This window comes from Entelurus aequoreus, linkage group LG26, assembly GCF_033978785.1.
Source record: "Entelurus aequoreus isolate RoL-2023_Sb linkage group LG26, RoL_Eaeq_v1.1, whole genome shotgun sequence".
NCBI lineage: Eukaryota > Metazoa > Chordata > Actinopteri > Syngnathiformes > Syngnathidae > Entelurus > Entelurus aequoreus.
Genome location: NC_084756.1, coordinates 9,818,101 through 9,839,624, shown reverse-complemented (window position 1 = coordinate 9,839,624; position 21,524 = coordinate 9,818,101). Strand labels below are relative to the sequence as shown.

The following is a 21,524-nucleotide window of genomic DNA, read 5'->3' as shown; positions in this document are numbered from 1 at the left end:
ATGCACTGTGAATTTGTGAAACATAGCATAATCTACTCCTTTATGAAACTGCTCCACGTGCCAGTCCAAGATGACAACTGCTCACATGAAATATTGACACTTTGGCCACAATTTGGACAAGTTCCCTGTGAACTGTACTCAAGGGATTATAATTGTTTCATGCTAACAACCCAAAATGATATCCAAGTTTAACTTGTATAGTATTGATAAAACAAAATGGCTGCTGAAATTTGAGGGGTGAACTCAGTACTCATTTTTGTTAGATACTGTATATTTAGGGTGTGAGGAGTTAGTTTTTCCTTATTTTTTGTATTGAACAAAGAGAGCACCGTCTACAAAGTCAGGTGTGTTAAACATACTTGGCCAATAAATCTGATTCTGAACCTTTAAGCACTTAACGATTCAAACTGATTCAGATTCCTCGGGTGAAAATTGAATTCAGAATCGATGTTAGATTCAACACAATTATTGATTTTAAAAGTGTGTTATTTGGTGAATTATTTATTTATTTTTTCTACCAAAAACAGGTTATAGGTTAGAGAAACTGCTTCTGGATGCATGAATATTGCATAACAACAGTTTTTAAAATTGCTCCTTATTAAAATGTATTTATAATGTTTCCCTTTTTGCTTTCGGTCTCCCCTAGAGGGGGGGGGGGGGGTTACCCACATATGCGGTCCTCTCCAAGGTTTCTCATAGTCATTCACCGACGTCCCACTGGGGTGAGTTTTTCCTTGCCCGTATGTGGGCTCTGTACCGAGGATGTCGTTGTGGCTTGTACAGCCCTTTGAGACACTTGTGATTTAGGGCTATATAAATAAACATTGATTGATTGATAGTAAAATAAAAAAAGGTTTCTTTAGGATCGGAATGAATAAGAATCGCGATTCGGATGTTAATTGATTTTGTGTAAAGCCTAGTGTATACACTGTATAACCAGAGCAGAGGTTAAAAGCATTAGGTCATTCACAGATGGCCAAGACTGTGCATAGGTCATTGGTGTTTTTTTAGGTAATCCCTAATTCTGTATTTATTATCTACTTGCAAACATTGCATCTTATGTGTGCTTGTCTAAACTTTCCCCGAGTTAACCTTCTCACGGTTTTTTGGTTTTTTTGCAACTGCAATGTTAGTGATGTTTGCGTCAGGTTTAAAACTATTGATTTTACAGGTTGGTATTTGCAGAAGAGCTAAAAGACAATAAAGGGCAGAGACATTGTGGTTTTGCTCCCAACAGATTACTGTTTTCCTGAAAAGTTGTTACCTGAATATTGTTGCTGTAACTGTTGAGGGTTGCATGGGGAAGGCGATGGTGTGATCTGATACTGTTCAGAGTTGGGGGGCTGCAGGTAACCTACAGATGGGCTGCAAAAAAAAAAAAAGGAAATAAATGATAAACATGCGTTCATACAACCTACATTTTTGTCCAGTGGACATCATTATACAACAAACACAAACATGAATTAAGCAGGTGACAACATAACATACTTGAAGCATTTTAGAGACAAACAAAAGTGGCAAGATAATGACTCAACTTTATGGTTATTGCAGATTAATTTCTATCATTAAGGGCTGGACATTGAAGTACAAACACAATTAGCTTTTTGTCCAGCAGGCGGTACTGTTACATAAAAAAACAACCCTGTCCCTTGACTCTATAAATATATAGTCGAGGGTGCCAATTATTACATACCTTGTGCTATTTTGCTGTGTGGGCGTAATAACACTGTAGTAAACAGGCATAGGGCCCTGGACTGACTGGCTCACTGGCACCATGACCTGCTGCTGGTACTGCTGTTGCACCACCTGCTGATTCTCATTCGCAACTGGCACCTGAAGAAGAAGCGTACTTCGGATTAGACCAGCAATGTCAAACTCGTTTTTTCGCAATAAATGAAAAGTCTTAACAAAGGCTGATTGTAACAGTTAATCTATATGACAGCATTGTTACAAAATGTGCATAGGCAACTGATTTTGATTCTTACAAGTTTTACTAACAGACTGATGAATAACTTGCTTTGAAATTGTAAGTCATGGTGACCAGATCCAGCCCGCGAATGAATGATCTATAGCCCCAAGGGATGATATTTGATTAGTGGTAGAAGCGTCCCGCAGGCCACAGTCACCTGCTGCTGTTTTGCACGCACCAATACTCCATCAGTGTTGGCGCTAGGAATTTTCAAAATGGGGTCCCAGGGACCCCATTAAGTCATAAAGATGGAGTCCAACAGTACATTTTTGGGGTCCCACTTTTTTGTAAGCGTTTTGAAAAATTATAAATGTATGCATTCCCCTGTTATATCTCACATTCTATATTGTGTTTTGGAAAAAGGCTGTCATAAACGTTAATTCATTAAAAAAAATACAAAAGAAAACAAATTGTTATGCATATGTAAATGTATTCAGTTATAAACATTCATTCACTTTCTTCTTTCCTTCATGGATCTAAACTTCACCGTTGCCGGTATTTTTTTAATATATTTGTATTGTAATATTTTCAGAATGTGTTTCTTCTATTTTTGGCCAAAGTAAGACAAAAAAATCAATCTGAAGTTGGCTTTTTTTTTTTTTTTTTTTTATGCCATGATTTTAATAATCCGGCACATATTTTCCTCCATGCGGCCCCTGAGCTAAAATGAATTTGACACCCTTGGTGTAGAACATATAGTATGCAATTGCAGGCCATACATTTTTCAGGTCAAAATTGAAAGAACAACTACATTTAGCTAGAAAATATTTTATTATTTCCAGACTTTTACCGGCCAATTTAAATGATGTAGCGGGCCATAAAGAATGACGTGGCTTTTAGGAGGGTTGAGTCATCCCAGATTATTTTATTTTACACTGTCTAATGATTAGAGGTGACTAGAACTAAAGTTTAACAATGTATTCTACAACACAGGAATAAGTACAAACAATTGAAATACCAGCGCTGAGAGAGAGAGAACCAAGCTATCTATATGTCGAAACAGTCAAGAGGTAACTTTGCCCTGCCAGGAATGGAAACTGAGAGCTAACTTGACGTATGTGACATACATTCTCCTCCTTCACTCTCTTTACAGGCTGCACTTCATGACACCATCACTAATAATATGTGTGTGGGAGTGCATAGATAAGGAAACATATTGTGTAATCCTCTTCGAGAAGAACCAAAGTCAAAGCTAGTGATTTCTAAGGCGTTCATATTCTGCCAAAAGGAAGAAACATTTTCTCTTAACATGGCCACAAAACCACATTAAATCTGGTCCCTGGGCCTTGAGTTGGACACCTGCGTACTAGGCTAACTTGGTACCTGATAGGATGGCATCTGTGGATACTGAACCACGATACTTTGCATTTGCCCTCCCATGCCAGCTCTCTGGGTATTGAGCAGAGCAGGGTTTTGGGGCTGCTGCACCCCTATGATGCCCTGGTAACTCGGCTGCTGGCTGGGCATCATGGTCTGGAGACCTGTTGACAGACAACAAATTGAGAACTAGGATGGGGGACACAATGATGCTACAAAGCCCTCATGGTCCAGTTGCAAGAATACTTAGATGTTTAGAATCATTGTAGTTTCCTGCTTTACTTATTTGCCTGTCAAGAACCGTAGATAAAGGTCGAGCTGACCAAAAGTCATGTGGAACTGGCCAACCTTCACTAAGAACTACAGTTCAACGGGTGTGTCAATAGTCTATCAACACACAAGCAACCTCCATGAAGGGGAAAATAACTCCATTGGTCATTCTCGCCATTCCAGTTAATGAAAAAACCCACAGTCAAGTGTTGGCGCTAGGAATTTTCAAAATAGGGTCCCATAGTAAATTGTTGGGGTGCCACTTTTTTGTAAGCAATTTGAAAACAAATGATAAATGTATGCATTATGCTGTTATATCTCACATTCTATATTGTGTTCTGGAAAAAGGTTGTCATAAACGTTACTTAATTCAATAAAAAAAACAATACAAAAGAAAACACATTTGTATGCATGTATTCAGTTATAAACATTCATTCACTTTCTTTCCTTCATCGATCTAAACTTTACCGCTGCTGGAAGTTTTTTCTATATTTGTATTTAATAAGTTGTAGATGTATTTATTTCAGTATAAAAGTGTAAAAAGTTTTTTGCTTGGGTCATGAAATGATGATATTGGCGTGCCAGGGCATACATACATTATTTATTTAACGCTTAAATCTCTGGAGTCTACATCAACTTCAGATCTATTCCTCAATTCTACGTTTTGGTTTGTTTTTTATGTTGTTTTGTGTGTTTGTTTTCTGCCCCTTTTTGTCAAAGAAAACTATATTTTTTTTATGGCAAACACACAAAATATGCAAAATCTTTCCAAAAAGTATTTTTCAAAGAGGAATATTTGATGTGAAGTAATCAGAGCTTTGGATAGGTCAATAATTCATAAAAACATTGATTTTCAATATGTTTTGAGCAATGACAGTAAAAGAAAAAAAGCAGCTTTGTTTTATTAGTCAACATTGCAACTTTTTCTAAATTATATTTCACCTGTAAGCTTTTTTATTCCACTTTTGTTATGTTTTTGTTTGTTTAAAGGCCTACTGAAACCCACTACTACCGACCATGCAGTCTGATAGTTTATATATCAATGATGAAATCTTAACATTGCAACACATGCCAATACGGCCGGGTTAGATTGGTAAAGTGCAATTTTAAATTTCCCGCGAAATATTCTGCTGAAAACGTCTCGGTATGATGACGTTTGCGCGTGACGTCACGGATTGTGCGGACATATTGGGACACCATTGTGGCCAGCTATTAAGTCGTCTGTTTTCATCGCAAAATTCCACAGTATTCTGGACATCTGTGTTGGTGAATCTTTTGCAATTTGTTCAATGAACAATGAAGACAGCAAAGAAGAAAGCTGTAGGTGGGATCGGTGTATTAGCGGCTGGCTACAGCAACACAACCAGGAGGACTTTGAGTTGGATACGCGCTACCGTGAGTACAGCTTTGGCTTCCAAACATTTGATCGCTTGCCCGTACGTGCGTGCCCCTATGTGCATGACACGTACGTAACTTTGGGGAAATATATGTGCTGTATGAACTTTACGGAGGTGAACGGTACTTTGGGCTGTGGGATTGAGTGTGTTGTGCGGGTGTTTGAGTTGTATTGGTGGGTTATATGGACGGGAGGGGGGAGGTGTTTGTTATGCGGATTAATTTGTGGCATATTAAATATAAGCCTGGTTGTGTTGTGGCTAATAGAGTATATATATGTCTTGTGTTTATTTACTGTTTTAGTCATTCCCAGCTAAATATCAGGTCCCACCCGCCTCTCACAGCATCTTCCCTATCTGAATCGCTTCCACTGCCCTCTAATCCTTCACTCTCACTTTCCTCATCCACGAATCTTTCATCCTCGCTAAAATTAATGGGGTAATCGTTGCTTTCTCGCCTCTCACAGCATCTTCCCTATCTGAATCGCTTCCACTGCCCTCTAATCCTTCACTCTCCCCGAATCGCTCTCGCTGCTGCTGGCCATGATTGTAAACAATGTGCAGATGTGAGGCGCTCCACAACCTGCGACGTCACGCTACTTCCGGTACAGGCAAGGCTTTTTTTATCAGCGACCAAAAGTTGCAAACTTTATCGTCGATGTTCTCTACTAAATCCTTTCAGCAAAAATATGGCAATATCGCGAAATGATCAAGTATGACACATAGAATGGACCTGCTATCCCCGTTTAAATAAGAAAACTTAATTTCAGTAGGCCTTTAATAGTATTTTTAGAATGTGCCTTTAAAACATTAGCTGTGGGCCGCAAATGGCCACACTTTTGACACCCCTGCTATGGATGATACAAAATTAAATCTGATTAGTCTATGGATAAAAAACAAGAATGTTTATCATAACGCACAGTCAGCATCTCTGCTTCAGTAAACAATAACGGTGATGTCAGCGATGCGAGCGACACTTGCTAACTTGTCAGCCACTTCTCCAAGAGACTCTTTTTGAACACTCCTCACACATTAACACTTCAAAAGGCACATATTTGCCCCGTTTGTTGACCTGCAAAGTATGTTTTTGGGGTGGAGGAGTCTGGTCGAGTGCTGGTTAGCTTAAAGCTAACAGCTAGCCTGTCTCCATCCTCGAACGATGTCGACCCAGCGGCAGATAAAATTGAAGTTTCCATGGACTCACAAAGACTAAAACAAGTCATTTACTGGAGACATGGCACAGGATGAAGTTAAAAAGGTTTACTTTACATTCACCTTAGTGTTTACCCTCAAGTCTTTCTTTTGACAGCCCATGGCGGTAAAGTTGTCCGAGTGCAAACTGAGGCAGTATTTGTGATTGATAAAAACTTTCGACGAATCAAAATTTACGACCAATAAAAACGCAATAAATGGGGACGGAAATTTGACCCGGCAAATACAAACAAAACACTGGCGGAAAGCGATAATCGATAAAATAAATAAAAACCAAGCAAACCAGGCGGTAAAAAAAATATAAAAAATCCGGAATTGCGTGTCCTTTCTGATTTCAATGCATAAAAAGACACAAAAAGTGTGTTAACGCCAACACTGACAGTAATAACATTTACATGGAGCATTGGAATAATGTTCAGACCTGACTGCTGTGCGGGTTGAGGCATGGGCTGTGTGCGCTGGGCAGGGTAAGACACCTGGTGGGACATGGGCTGGGCCACACGGTACTGCTGGCCTGAACTGGGATACTGACCAGGGGGATAGTATGAAACTTGGATCTGAAACATTAAAAAAAAAAGTTTCATGGACAATTTATGTACAAAACAGCAAGTAACTTGGTTACATGATGGTGTAGGCTTAATCTGTATAGCTAAAATAGTAAGCTTCCATTTGATTTATTTATGTATACAATTATTTGTGTGCCAACAGGAGATAAAAAATACTTCCCAGGAAAAAAAAATAAAACATAGCAAAAGTTGAGCCACTTCTGTCTAATACAGCAAGGCTAAAAGTAGCATATTTATTAGGCTCAATTCGAGTTCAGTGTTTTAAAATTCAGTATAAAAAAAAAAATCAGTGTTAAAAAAATGTGTGTATAAAAATGCAATGTTTAAAAATTCAGTAATGAAAAAATCAGTGTCGAAAAATTAGCTGCTTCAAAAAGCAAGACTCACTTCCGGTAAATCGATCCTGTCTCAGAAGCAGCCAATGAGGTGTGAAGTTTGAAGTCACGTGACACAGGTCTTGCAAAACAGCATAAAGAGGCAGTTAACTGGGCTACCTTGGCCTAATACAACATAATAAACACCTCAATGCGGCCCACTGGATATTTTCCAACTATAGAGATGATTCCAATGGTTAAAATCTGCGCTTTTGAGTGACATGCGTTTTCTAGGTGTCATGATATGCAGCTAAACGGAATGTGATACACAATGTATGTAGCAGATGGTGCTGGATAATGATGTTCAGGTAAATGTAATGAAGAAGACATGTTTGGATGCGTTCATGGAGGTAGGAATAAATAAGAGTAAGCTCGTTGTTCACGAGACAAAGTTTGGTCATTAATAGATGAACAACACACTGTGGTAACCATAAGAACAGTGATATTACATCAAATAAGTGGATTTTTTTTTTTATCCTTTTGCCTCAATTTTTTGTTGTGTTTGTCAAGCATCTTCGTTGCTCTTGCTTGTTTATAAAAGATGTCCATCAAGGAAGTGGTCTGCACTAGAGGAGCAACGTTCAAGTATTTTAACTATTCAGTGTTTTATTGTTTATAGTTGATATTGTAAATCCCACATTCTGTATGGTCATGTACATTTGAGTGTATTTCAGTAAAAAACTGAACAGACCATTTCAAAAATAGAATGAACTAGAGTTATTTTACTGAATTGTATGACAGTCAGAATGAACATAAAAATATAGAATGTGGTATTTACAATATAAACTATGAACAATAAAACACTGCATATTGAGAATATCCGTTGCGCTCCCGCACACCACCTCCTTGATCGACATATTTTATAATCGAGCAAGAGCAACAATGATGCAACAAACAAGGTGAAACAAACGCACAGGGTAAAAAACAGCCACATCTGCAGAACTTTGCTGTAGAATTCAGCCCCCGTCTGCTTTTTTGCTATGTAAACAAGCCCCGCCCACTCTGCTCGTGCCTTGTCTGCATGAAGCTTCGTACGTCACTCAAAAGTTCAGATTTTAACCCGCAATCATTTCTATAGTTTGAAAATATCCAGCGGGCCGCATTGAAATGTAAATTATGTTGTATTATGCCCAGGTAGCCCAGTTAACTACCTTTTTAAAGCTGTTTTGCAAGACCCCTGTCAGGTGACTTCAAACTTGACACCTCATTGGCTGTTTCTGAGACAGGATCAATTGCTTCCGTCTTAATTTACCGGAAAGGAGTCTTGCATTTTTAAGCAGCAAATTTTTCGACACTGTTTTTTTTTTTTTGTTCTGTCCAGTTACTCAGGCAAATCACATTGTTGATGAGAAAAATAAAAAGTATAAATACATAAAAAAAATAAAAATAAAAATATGCGCATGCACGTATACCGTACCGTGCATACATATACAAACACACATACGTACATACATACACACATAATGTACATACATACATTTCACTACACTCACAAACACATATATATATATAATTAAAAAATAAATAATGAAAAGAAAAAAGATCAAATAAATTATTTTTAAGCCTGAATATAAGAATGATAAACTACAAGTTTTAGAAGCTGTGAGTAACACAAATGCAGCTTTAGTGAAACACTAAGCATCATGTAGCAGTATTGCTAAATGGTAAATAAGAAATACAAAATATATACATAATAAAGCAATAACTTACTGTACAATGTCTGCTCTCACTGGGGTGCAGACTAATGGGATGTTTATATCTTCCCGTTTAGATGAACAATTCATTATAATCCTCCCACATGTAATAAATCTAAAAAAAAAGGTGGCCGCCAACAAGCCTTTTTCATGTCTTTCTGGCCATCTCAAGGTCTAAGTTGAATGTCAAAGTTAACAAATTTCTCAGTTTATGGCCACAACCTTCTACTTATTATCCAGGTGAGAGGCGAGATTTATAATCTAGAATTAACTTTCACTCAATATAGCAGAATAAACTAGTTAGCACTCTGTGATTACGCCATGACTTAATATATAACAATATAAAAGTCATAATTATAAGTCAAAGTTGACCAACTTCTCGGTTTATGGCAACAACCTACCGTACAGGTTAGAGACATGATAATTACCTTTTACTAACTCAGAGGCGACGCAACAGCTCACCGCTCAATATGTGAATATAGCAGCATAAGCGAGTGAGCATTCTGTGATCACGGTTTCGCTTAAAATAGTGCCTTAATGTTAGCGCTTTTAATAACAATATTGCTAATACTTGGTCGAATTCAGGTCATGAGATGTAAATGGGAGTATTGTTGGCATTTTTTTGCAAAAGTGACACAACATTATGAGAAAGAAGACTAAATGTCGTACATTTCACAGTTAAATTTTCAGTTCACTATGGCTTTCTATAGAATTCAACAGGAATGTATTGTATGCAACTGATATTTCAATGAGACATGACTTACCTGCTGGGGCGGAGGCGGTTGCATGTAGCTCTGAGGAGGCGGGGCCTGCATGACGGTCTGAGATGGAGGTGGCGGTGGGGGTGGAGGATGGGGATGTCCCGTGGCCGGCTGGTAGCCAGACGGCGGAGGCATGGGCTGGCCGGTGGTCGCCATTATATAACTGGTTTGAGGAGGGGGGTGCTGGGACAGGACAGTCGGAGGAGCCTGATACAAGGGGGGAGGCTCGGGGTTCTCACTGGAGCCCTGACGGCTCAGCGTCATCTGGGTGAACTGGGGCGCCAGTTCTTCCCCCTGTGGGGTAATGGATGAGTATTACTGCACCATGTAACTACTTGATGCAATGGGATTAGACCATACATAAATATTTTAACAAATTTACAAAACTAACGACAGTACATTTTCTTTTGATACACCGTAAATGCTCTAAGCGCCTCTAATTAAATGCAAATTCTCCACGTGTGTGACCTACAAAAACACATTACAGACACAGTCTCTGATTTGTTAAAACACATTCACATTACCAGTTGTGGCTCTGGATGTAGTTTTTCTATTCACTTCTATTAAAGCTTAGTTAAGTATCATAAGTGGTCAGCAACTACTGTAGCAGCTTTATTGACCTATGCATGCATGTTGGTTGTGCTACTCAGCTGTCAATGTGAAACTTGTGCGTGTTACACTTGCTGTGCTGTATACAGGCTTCGTACACCTTTTCCATGACCAAATTCAAGCACTTTAAGGACTTTCAAGATCAATTTTCCAGTTTTTCCAGTACCCTTCAAAAGGCGAAAACCAGTGGTAATCAATCCATAGCCTTGTTGTTTGAGGTCACTAAATGCTGTCTGTAGGAAAAATATGGAAAAATGTGCTAAAACCTAAGCCTAACATTGAACCAGCAGTTATCATTAACTGACTGGGGCATAGAAAATTAAGCAGTGTTTCTGTAGACCAGGGGTCACCAACGCGGTGCCCGCGGGCACCAGGTAGCCCGTAAGGACCAGATGAGTAGCCCGCTGTCCTGTTCTAAAAATAGCTCAAATAGCAGCACTTACCAGTGAGCAGCCTCTATTTTTTAAATTTTATTTATTTACCAGCAAGCTGGTCTCGCTTTGCCTGACATTTTTAATTCTAAGAGAGACAAAACTCAAATAGAATTTGAAAATCCAAGAAAATATTTTAAAGACTTGGTCTTCACTTGTTTAAATAAATTCATTATTTTTTTACTTTGCTTCTTGTAACTTTCAGAAAGACAATTTTAGAGAAAAAATACAACCTTAAAAATGATCTTAGGATTTTTAAACACATACATTTTTACCTTTTAAATTCCTTCCTCTTCTTTCCTGACAATTTAAATCAATGTTCAAGTAAATGTATTTGTTTTATTGTAAAGAATAATAAATACATTTTAATTTAATTATTCATTTTAGCTTCTGTTTTTTCGACGAAGAATATTTGTGAAATATTTCTTCAAACTTATTATGATTAAATTTCAAAAAAAATTATTCTGACAAATCTAGAAAATCTGTAGAATCAAATTTAAATCTTATTTCAAAGTCTTTTGAATGTCTTTTACATTTTTTGTTCTGGAAAATCTAGAAGAAATAATGATTTCTCTTTGTTAGAAATATAGCTTGGTCCAATTTGTTATATATTCTAACAAAGTGTAGATTGGATTTTAACCTATTTAAAATATGTCATCAAAATTCTAAAATGAATCTTAATCAGGAAAAATTACTAATGATGTTCCATAAATAATTTTTTACATTTTTTCAAAAAGATTCGAATTAGCTAGTTTTTCTCTTCTTTTTTTGGTTGAATTTTGAATTTTAAAGAGTCGAAATTGAAGATAAACTATGTTTAAAAATTTAATTATCATTTGTTTCGTGTTTTCTCCTCTTTTAAACCGTTCAATTAAGTGTAAATATCATTAATTATTAATAATAACATAGAGTTAAAGGTAAATTGAGCAAATTGGCTATTTCTGGCAATTTATTTAAGTGTGTATCAAACTGGTAGCCCTTCGCATTAATCAGTACCCAAGAAGTAGCTCTTGGTTTCAAAAAGGTTGGTGACCCCTGCTGTAGACTATTCAATGTCATTGGTGTTTTCAAGCGTTGTTTACTGGTTTGTATCATCATCATTCATGTATACATAGTTCCTTACAAGAAATAACATTCATTATTATTGTTTACTTGTTTGATTGTATTATAATTCATGCATACATCATGTTCATTAAAACGACAACCTCCCGGCATGGTGGACCGATGCACCACTGTCCTCTTGGGGGCGACGTATATACGGCTCTGGCATGATAACAACCTAATATAAGGGCTCGTGCAAAGCCATAGATCAAATGTGTGGCTTTCTTTTTTAAGGAAACTTATTTTATTGTTTTCCATTTTATAATTAGCCTATTGAGTCAGACTGCCGAGAAATATGATGAACATTGCCAAGCACTTCACCCAAAATTCAAGCATTTTTCAAACCTTGAAAACAACATTAAAATCCAAGCATTTTTAAGGTTTTTAAGCACCCGTACAAACCCTGTATATAAAATCATTAGCTTTATAATTAGGGATGGGCCAATCCAATCCAGCAAAACTTATTGGATTGAATTGGCGGGGAAAGTATTACCAGTCCAATCTATTCCAAATGCCCACACTAACACATAAATGCTTAATTCAACAGTGTTCAACCTGCTCTGTACTAGTGCTGCCACAATTAGTCGACAAAAAAAAAGGTCCAAGCGTCGTTTTACTGTGGACCTACAGGTGGCACGCTGGCGCGGGTAATGTATGTCCATACTTTTAAGTATTAACCCTCACCTCCACGGCGGCAATTAAACTACATTTTGTCTTGCAAGTGCCACTATCCCTTCAGGTTTAAGAACAGCTAAGCATGCAACACACAGAGCGAGAGAGAGAATGGGCAGACAAGAAGCCGTGCTAACCGCTAAAATAGGGGTTGGCTCCATTGTTAGCTGACTTTTGCTGGCGTTTACTTACAAGTTAGAATGCGTTGAAAAAAATAAAAACGTGTGAGTGCTTGTATGCCCCAAAAATTACCCAAACAATGCAGTTCTCTTTTAACAATCATTTTGGAACAGATTAATAGTGAAAACTGAGGTGCCACTCTACAATGTTGTAGTAGTGCTGTGGTGTTTTGCAATGTATCAATATACCACACTGCAAACGACCTAGCGATGATTAGAGCATTTACGGCAATGAACTTAATGTACACGACATTGTATATGACACTGTTTCTATGCAACTATGAGCAAGGAAGAATAATTACTGTCAAGATGAATGCAGAATTGGTTAATTGCAACTTCTGTCAGTGAAAAGTAATGACGCCATAAACTCTGTGTCAGTACCATTGTGTACTGCTGAGGAGGAGAAACTGGCAGGAGAACCTGGGGGCAGGAGGGGCTGGAGTAGGAGACAGGCTGAGAGGGCTGCAGAGAGGCTACCGGCTGTAGACACATACAGCACCAGAAAGGAGGAGAGCGAGGACGGAAGGAAGAGAAGACACAGAGAGAGGGAGGGTGTCAGATACAGGAAATAAAGTAAGATGAATACAGTGGAGAAAAGGTGGTTCAGACCACAGAGGAAATGTTAATGATCAGATGGATTGTAAGGGAAATCATTTTTAGTAATCATGTCTGCATTCAATCCTTTATCCTGAGAGTTTAAAAGTTATTTACAATAGTATAACCAGAATCAGCACCTAATTAAACACAATCCCACATGTATAATGTTGGACTGACAATCTATAAAGAAAAAACATGTCACTTTTTGTAATTGACACTTACCTGAGTAATGATGTGGTTGCCCATGGGGTGTTGTTGCGGGGTGGGCAGCAGGGCAGTCTGAGCCTGGGGTTGCGGCGGCTGCTGGGTTGCACAGGGTAGCAAGCTACGGCTGGACTGGGAGGCTACAGGTGGGGGACACACATCAGGACTGACTAGGTGCAGGCCTAGTGAAGTAGAAAAGTACACCCGCACATTTCAGCTATTTTGTCATTCACATTTATTTCAATAAACTCACTTGTTTGCTCTACTTTTATGTGAATGGGTGCGGATTTGAAGTTAAACGTTTTCATAACGTCACAAAACCAAATCCTACCACCCTTAGCTAGGTGAGCCTGCCCTGCGTATACGCCCACCACTTCACAGAGGACTGCTTCGGGAAAAAAGTAGACTTTGCAACACATCCTAAAATGAATCCAGTAGTAGGGATGGGTACCACCATGACACCACTTCTAGTGTCAACAGTAGTGACCAGGAACCTTGTTTATAAAACTGCGCGTGGGTTCCATTGAAAAATTGGGTATGCAAAGACCTCAGAATCTATGTACGCCAAAAAATAACTTATTAATAAAACCATACTTTATAAAAAAAATAGTTAAAAATAAAAACTTATACACTCAATATAAATCCCACCTGCAGGGAATTGTGTGCAGAAGAGTCCCACCTCAGGGTCCTGATACTACTGCCACAAACATGTATAGATGAGGATTTAAAGGACCACAAAGATTAAGGCAGTAACTCTAAATAAAAGCAACATTTCCAGATTGGTCCTTATTACGTCAAGCAATATGATCATTTATGGCCCCCACCTGCGGGACAACCTGCCAGAGAGCTTCAGGACTGCAGAGACCGTTGACATTTTCCAAAAAAGGTTTAGGACGCACCTTTTTAATTTGTTTTCTACTGATCATGTTAAACTTTTATTAGGTTCTTAATTTTTAATCTGTTATTTTTTGCTATTACTACTATTATTCGCCCAATGTTATGTTTTTATTCATTCATTAATGTTTTATTTATATTTTATTCATACATATATTTTAACATGTCTTTTATACATTTTTGTAGATGGCATTAATTTTAATTATTCTCCAGTGTGGCTGCCTCAAAGGTGGCATGTTTCCTCAATACTCAGTGCTATGACTTGTTATTGTCAGTAACACTGTGTGTGCATGTGTTTTCTTCTCTATTGTTTTACTGGTGTGAAGCACTTTGTGTTGCCACTTGCATGACAAGTGCTATGTAAATAAAGTTTGATTGATTAATCATTTCAGTTGTGGATTCATGCATACTCTGCCACATGCAACAAGTGCTTAAAGGTTATACGGTGCAAGTATCGTGTTGTCACATCCTGAAAGAGGCACACAGAGTCTGACGTTCCTTTTAACTTTACTTAACACACCAACAGCAATGCTCAGTTCCAACATCGCACACACAATTTAGCGCTGAAAACTTGCATGTTTTCACCAAATAATTTTTCCAGGGGTATTCATCTATGTTTACACTATTACATTTACAACACAAGCAGGTCGTTAACAAAAATGTACTTCATTTTCCATTGTCCATCAATTCCTGTACCAAACAGCTCCACAGCGACAATAGCCCTCACACCGATGTCATGAAGTGTTTCAAGATAATGATCATAGAATGGATAAGAACCTCCATTGATGTCAATTTGGACCCTCATCAGTACACCTACAGGAAGAACAGCTCTACCTATGATGCCATCTCATCAGTGGTCAACACAGCCATCATCCATCTGGAGAGCAGGAACTCCCACATCCACCTGCTCTTCTTGGACTTCACCTCCACCTTCACCAGAATTATACCACAGACCCTGGTGACAAAGCTGGACATGCCATGGCTGAGTTCCTCACTTGGGAAATGGTTCTTGGATTTCCAGACCAACAGACCACAGACTGTCAGGATCCAATGAACGGTCTTTTTCATCACCCTCCGCACCAGACGCCCCCAGGCATGTGTGCTGAGCCCCCTCATCTTCACGCTACTGACCTATGACTATATGACTGTCATATTGTGAAGTTTGCAGGCCACACAGTAGCAGTGGGACAGCACAGACAACAATGAGTCCAAATACAGAGTGGAGGTAAAACATCTAGTGGATTGGTGCAAAAGCAACAACCCCTGCACCCATGTGATAAAGACCAAGGGGATGGTGGTGGAAATGGTCTCCAGCTTCCGGGTTCATCTAGGGCAGGGGTGTCAAACTAATTTTAGCTCAGGGGCCACATGGAGGAAAATCTATTCCCACGTTGGCCGGACGGGTAAAATCATGGCATAATACCTTCAAAATACAACTACGACAACATTGGATTGTTTTCTTTGGCCCAAAATCGAACAAGCACATTCTGAAAATGTACATATCACAAATAATCCTCTTAAGAAAACACTTCAAGTTAGTCTAAAATGCTGAGGAAAAAATTGGTGCATTTTCAAAAACACTATGAAACACAATGAATTTAGAGTTAATCTCAGGGTTTCTACAAAGCAATTAAACTTTAAGTCACAGCCCATCTAGGATTGAAAAAAAGAAAAATAAAGCATAAATAACTGTTCTATGTATCAACTACCTCTGTCATGTCCACATATTACTCCTGTTCTAAATCAACAAGACATACAAACTGATGTAGAAACTATTTTAAAGGGTTGAGTTATCCCTGCTTTCTAGGTATTACTGTGTATTGATAGAAAAATAAAAGTTGTGCAATTTGTGAAAGATTTCAACAAACCAAAACAAAAACTTAAGACTGACAGTAAATCACACACTGTTCACTTTCTTTAAATTTGCACAGAAGACATTACCGTAATTTCCGGACTATAAGCCGCTACTTTTTCCCCTCGTTCTGGTCCCTGCGGCTTATACAAGGGTGCGGCTTATTTACGGCCTGTTCTTCTCCGACACCGACGAAGAGGATTTCGGTGGTTTTAGTACGCAGGAGGAAGACGATGACACAATGATTAAAGACTGACTTTTCATATACCGGTAGGCTGGTTATTTTGATAACGTACAGGCGAGCACTTTGTATTACTTTGCACCGTTGTATTATTTGTACTCTGCACGAATGCTGTTCGCCATGTCAAAGATGTGAAAGTTTGATTGAATGATTGAAAGATTTATTGTTAATAAATGGGACGCTTTGCGTTCCCAAACAGTCATCTCTGTCCCGACAATCCCCTCCGTGGTAGCAGGAACCCCTACATACTACGCTAATTACACATCAAAACCCTGCGGCTTATAGTCGGGTGCGGCTTATATATGGAGCAATCTGTATGTTCCCCTAAATTTAGCTGGTGCGGCTTATAGTCAGGTGCGGCTTATAGTCCGGAAATTACGGTAATTGTCACAGAACTATATCAATGTGCAGTATTACAGTATAGTCTCATGCAGCATTTTAAGTGGGGTTAACAATTATTATTTTACTCCTGTTTGTTTTACGTTGGGTCGAGGGGGAGGAGTCACAGCCCCACTTTGACATGTAACTCTTGCCTGGCATACTTGCTCACCTCAGTATAAACTATTTGCTTGCCTAACAGAATTGCTATTATGACATCCAGTGGACGCATGTTGTACAGCAGTTTCTTTCATTTACATGCAGCTCAACTTTACACTTTGCAAACTCATCTCGCTTGAACCTGTTCGCCTGCGGGCCGCATATTTGACATCCCTGATCTAGGGGTTCATATATTCAAAGACATTTGTCTTTGTCCTGTCTGCTTATGAGTGTTGCTTGCTCTTACTAAAAGCGAACGATTCAATCCATCATACCTTATATTTCCCTGCTTGGCTTCTTTGTCTTGTCTTTACTTTCTAAGAGCCTCTCTTTTTCACTGTTTTCCAAATTAAAACATGGAATTGTTGATGTGGTCTCTCAATGCAATTGAAAAAATCTTTGATGAGAAACTGATGAACGTTTGCTCCTACACACCTGATGGACTTGTGGGAGAAGTAGGGGGTCGTGTGTCTGGCGATTCTTTCCATTGACAACAGCAAATCTATCTATTTGGAACTATGATTACAGGTGATCTGCTGATTGGATTAAGCATTGCTTTAGTCTATTGGCAAATTTGAAAAACAATGGCAGCCGTTCAAGGTGCTCCGAGACTGCCCGTCATAATTGATCTTATGGACAGGGTTGTCGGCCCTGAAACTGTGGTGATTTTTAACTGGATAACATCAGGATGAAGCTTTCCGCTCTGCAAAATGAAATTATGATCAATTTAAGAGCTAGAACAGACAACTGAAGAAGAATAATCTATTTAAATGTATCTGGTCACCCTAACCAAAATAATATTTATCTACAATTTGGCTCCCTATGCACTGGCTTTAGCAAAGTCATGTTGTACATTACCCGGTGAGATCATTGCAGTAACAGACGCTCTGAAATCCCTTCCCCCCTCCTTTCGTCAAGGACACCTGGGATTTTGAACTTCGACGCCGAATGGAACGACTTCAAAGCTAATGGACACACACGCATCCGTGGATTATTATGCAGATACGCACACATACACCCAACCTTCCAGCCCCCGCGGTATGCCAAAACACGGAGCAGTGCTGCCTGTTAGCTGGCTGCAGCTTGGTGTCAGATGAATTGTGCGCAATTATTACCCAACTCTTGCATGTAGGATTAACACTGCTGTAACTGTAGTCTCACATTGTTACAAGTGTGTATCCTTTACACATGTACGCCTGGATTGTGTGGAATGTATGTACTTAGTCGGCTTACTGTAAAATATTTCATATTTTCAAATTTTGCATGTTTTGCTTTTTTTAAGTACTGCTTGAACACTAAATATCCGTTTTGAGTTTTTGTTTGTATTTCAATAAATATGCTAACCTAGAATGACATTGCTGTTAAAATGTTCTCTTAGCAATGTTGCTCACATAGCTCTGCTAGTGTTGCTAACATTTGTGACATAATTTTATGATAGATATATAAACATAGCATCTATTACTTTGGACATTATGGCAATGTGTCGTATTTTAGTCTTGTTTCAAAATCAAAATTTAGTTAAAAATTGTAGTAATTAATGTTCAGAGCAGGAACATAAGTGAAACAAAATAATTATACAGGCAAGTACAAAGTATGGAAGTAGCTTGAAATGTGTCCTTGACAATTACAATTACAACTAAAATTAATGATGTACAAGGAGTTAAAGAACATAAAAACATTACGTAACAAGTGTTGCCACCAAAATAAATGTTTCTCCTTGCGTCTAAACTATGTCCCCTTGCCCTTACCAGATCGAGAGCCTTTGCAGCTTCCCTGCGAGCCTTTGTTGCCAAGACTGTCTCCTCGAGTGAGGATGGAGATACCAGAGAAGCTGCTGGCCTTTGTGACAGGGGGCCGCAGGGTGCGGTTGGAGCTATCAGAGTCGGTGCTGCTCCAGGGACGGGGCTCCAAGCATTTCATGTCGCTGTCCGTACTGCTCTGACGACTGCTGGATGCCCGGCTGGAACTCTCGCGGTTCCCTCTGAGAGGAGACAGAGATGAGCAGGAGAGAGATGAAGCCATGTTGGTGTAGCATACATGTGGTAGAAAGAGGCGGAGGGCATATGAAATGAATGTTGGAAAAGTTGATTGGAAGTCAGAAGTGTAGTAGAGTTGAAGAAACAGATAGGAAGGCTTGTTAAGCACGGACATTCAGTCAAGTCATAAACAGCAGAACAATGAGAGTTATTAGGTGGGGGACTCATAACACAGATGTATATTAGCTGGCCGACAACACAATCAGGCAACACGCCACAAATCAAGTACTAGGATTTCAAAAGACATTCAAACACATTCTCTCTCATCCACACACAAAAACAACTCATCCAGGAGAACACATGCAGAATGGAAAAGACAAACATTATCACAAAATGAGATGACACAGATAATCCAAAATGAGAGAGGAAAAAATACACAATTGACTTCACATGATGCAGTTTGCAATAAGACACATTAAAAAAAGTAACAGAGCACATGCGCTTGAACAGTGTTGTACCTTGAATAGGAAATACAAAACATACATGAATCTGCAGACACCAAATACAAACTGTAATGTATATTGCATTCAGACTCATGTAGACCAGTGGTCCCCAACCTTTTTGTAACTGCGGACCGGTCAACGCTTGAAAATTTGTCCCACGGACCGGACATGATTGTCAATAAAAAATACAATCATGCGTGCTTACGGACTGTATCCCTGCAGACTGTATTGATCTATATTGATATACAACGTAGGAACCAGAAATATTAATAACAGAAAGAAACAACCCATCCATCCACCTATTTTCTACCGCTTGTCCCTTTTGGGGTTGCGGGGGGTCGCTGGAGCCTATCTAAGCCCTTTTATGCGAATGAGTGTGAATGAGTGTAAATGGGGGAGGGAGGTTTTTTGGGTTGGTGCACTAATTGTAAGTGTATCTTGTGTTTTTTATGTTGATTTAATTAAAAAAAATATATAAATGTTTTTTTTTTGTTTGTTTTTTTCTTTTTTAATTTCCTGTGCGGCCCGGTACCAATCGATCCACGGACCGGTACCGGGCCGCGGCCCGGTGGTTGGGGACCACTGATGTACACCATCCACAAAAAAATCATTGGCTATCAGTTTAACTCTACAACTTGTTTCTTTAATATTATGTTGTTGTTGCATTCACACACAGACGCACGCACGAGCACACACACGCACGCTGTGAATGCCTTTGTTTTGGTTTTGTGATGATGCGGTCACCATAGATAAGGGCGGCTGTCAAGAAAACCAATGATCACACGGTAAGCGGAAGCACCATCCTGGAAAAGACCTCTATCACAAATGTACGCCAGTGTTACTGATGAAGAGCAGGTGGCCTAGCTCGCTTAAGTGCAATATATATATACACACACACATATATAATATATATGTACACATACATACATATTATTTATATATATATATATATATATATATATATATATATATATATATATATATATATATATATATATATATATATATATATATATATATATATACACACACACATATACAACAAACACATATATGCATACATACATATACTGGTACATATCATTTAAAGCAATCATCCATCCATCCATCCATTTTCTACCGCTTATTCCCTTCGGGGTCGCGGGGGGTGCTGGAGCCTATCTCAGCTACAATCGGGGGGAAGGCGGGGTACACCCTGGACAAGTCGCCACCTCATCGCAGGGCTCAATCAAATTGTATTTATATAGCCCTTAATCACAAGTGTCTCAAAGGGCTGCACAAGCCACAACGACATCCTCGGCTCAGATCCCACATCAGGGCAAGAAAAAACTCAACCCAATGGGATATAATGAGAAAACTTGGAGGGGACCGCCGATGTGGGGACCCCCCGCCCCCTGGGCGACCGGTGCAATGGATGTCGAGTGGATCTAGTTACCGGTAATAGTGTGAGAGTCCATATATATACATATACGTATATATATATATACACACACACACACACACACACACACACACACACACACACACACACACACACACACACACACACACATATATATGTATTAGTATACATATGTATACGTATATAATAAATGGCTTTGGCTTTGCATAGTAGAGTTTTAACTTGCACTTACAGATGTAGAGACCAACTGTAGTTACTGACAGTGGATTTCTGAAGTGTTCCTAAGCCCATGTGGTGATATCCTTTACACACTGATTGTTGCCAAACTACGCTGTGTAGTGTTCAATAGCTCAGAGTATGGACAGAATATGGCCAACTCGGTTTCAAAGTTGGCCTCAAAATGGTGCTGTGCAGTCAAATTCCAGATGAGCTAATATTTGCAAAAAATAAAGTTTTCCAGTTCGAACATTAAATATCTTGTCTTTGCAGTCTATTCAATTGAATATAAGTTGAAAAGTATTAGCAAATCATTGTATTCTATTTTTATTTATATGATTTACACAATGTGCCAACTTCACTGGTTTTGGGTTATGTAAATATACATATGTATACATACACATGCACATCTACATATGTATATGTATACATATACATATGTATATGTATACATATACATATGTATACATATGTATACATATACATATGTATACACATACATATATATATGTATACACATACATATATATATGTATACACATACATATATATA

At 38.7% G+C, this 21,524-nt stretch overlaps 1 protein-coding gene across 19 annotated transcripts in view; it reads right to left on the bottom strand.

Moving 5' to 3' along the window:
* Window positions 1–21,524, bottom strand: part of LOC133643381 (R3H domain-containing protein 2) — a 134,787-nt gene that overhangs the window by 17,421 nt on the left and 95,842 nt on the right. For 13 of the 19 annotated variants that reach the window (XR_009824677.1, XR_009824678.1, XR_009824676.1 and 10 more), the window contains 8 exons: window positions 18,623–18,855; window positions 13,369–13,532; window positions 12,931–13,029; window positions 9,561–9,851; window positions 6,584–6,719; window positions 3,293–3,450; window positions 1,694–1,833; window positions 1,265–1,365 (listed from right to left, as the gene is read on the bottom strand). Coding sequence is in view for 16 of the 19 variants with exons in the window: in XM_062037906.1 (XP_061893890.1) it covers window positions 1,265–1,365; window positions 1,694–1,833; window positions 3,293–3,450; window positions 6,584–6,719; window positions 9,561–9,851; window positions 12,931–13,029; window positions 13,369–13,532; window positions 18,623–18,855 (1,322 nt within the window). In the remaining 3 variants the exon portion in view is untranslated. The remainder of the gene's footprint in view (window positions 1–1,264; window positions 1,366–1,693; window positions 1,834–3,292; window positions 3,451–6,583; window positions 6,720–9,560; window positions 9,852–12,930; window positions 13,030–13,368; window positions 13,533–18,622; window positions 18,856–21,524) is intronic. The other 6 variants (XM_062037916.1, XM_062037917.1, XM_062037919.1 and 3 more) reach the window with 3 other exon arrangements.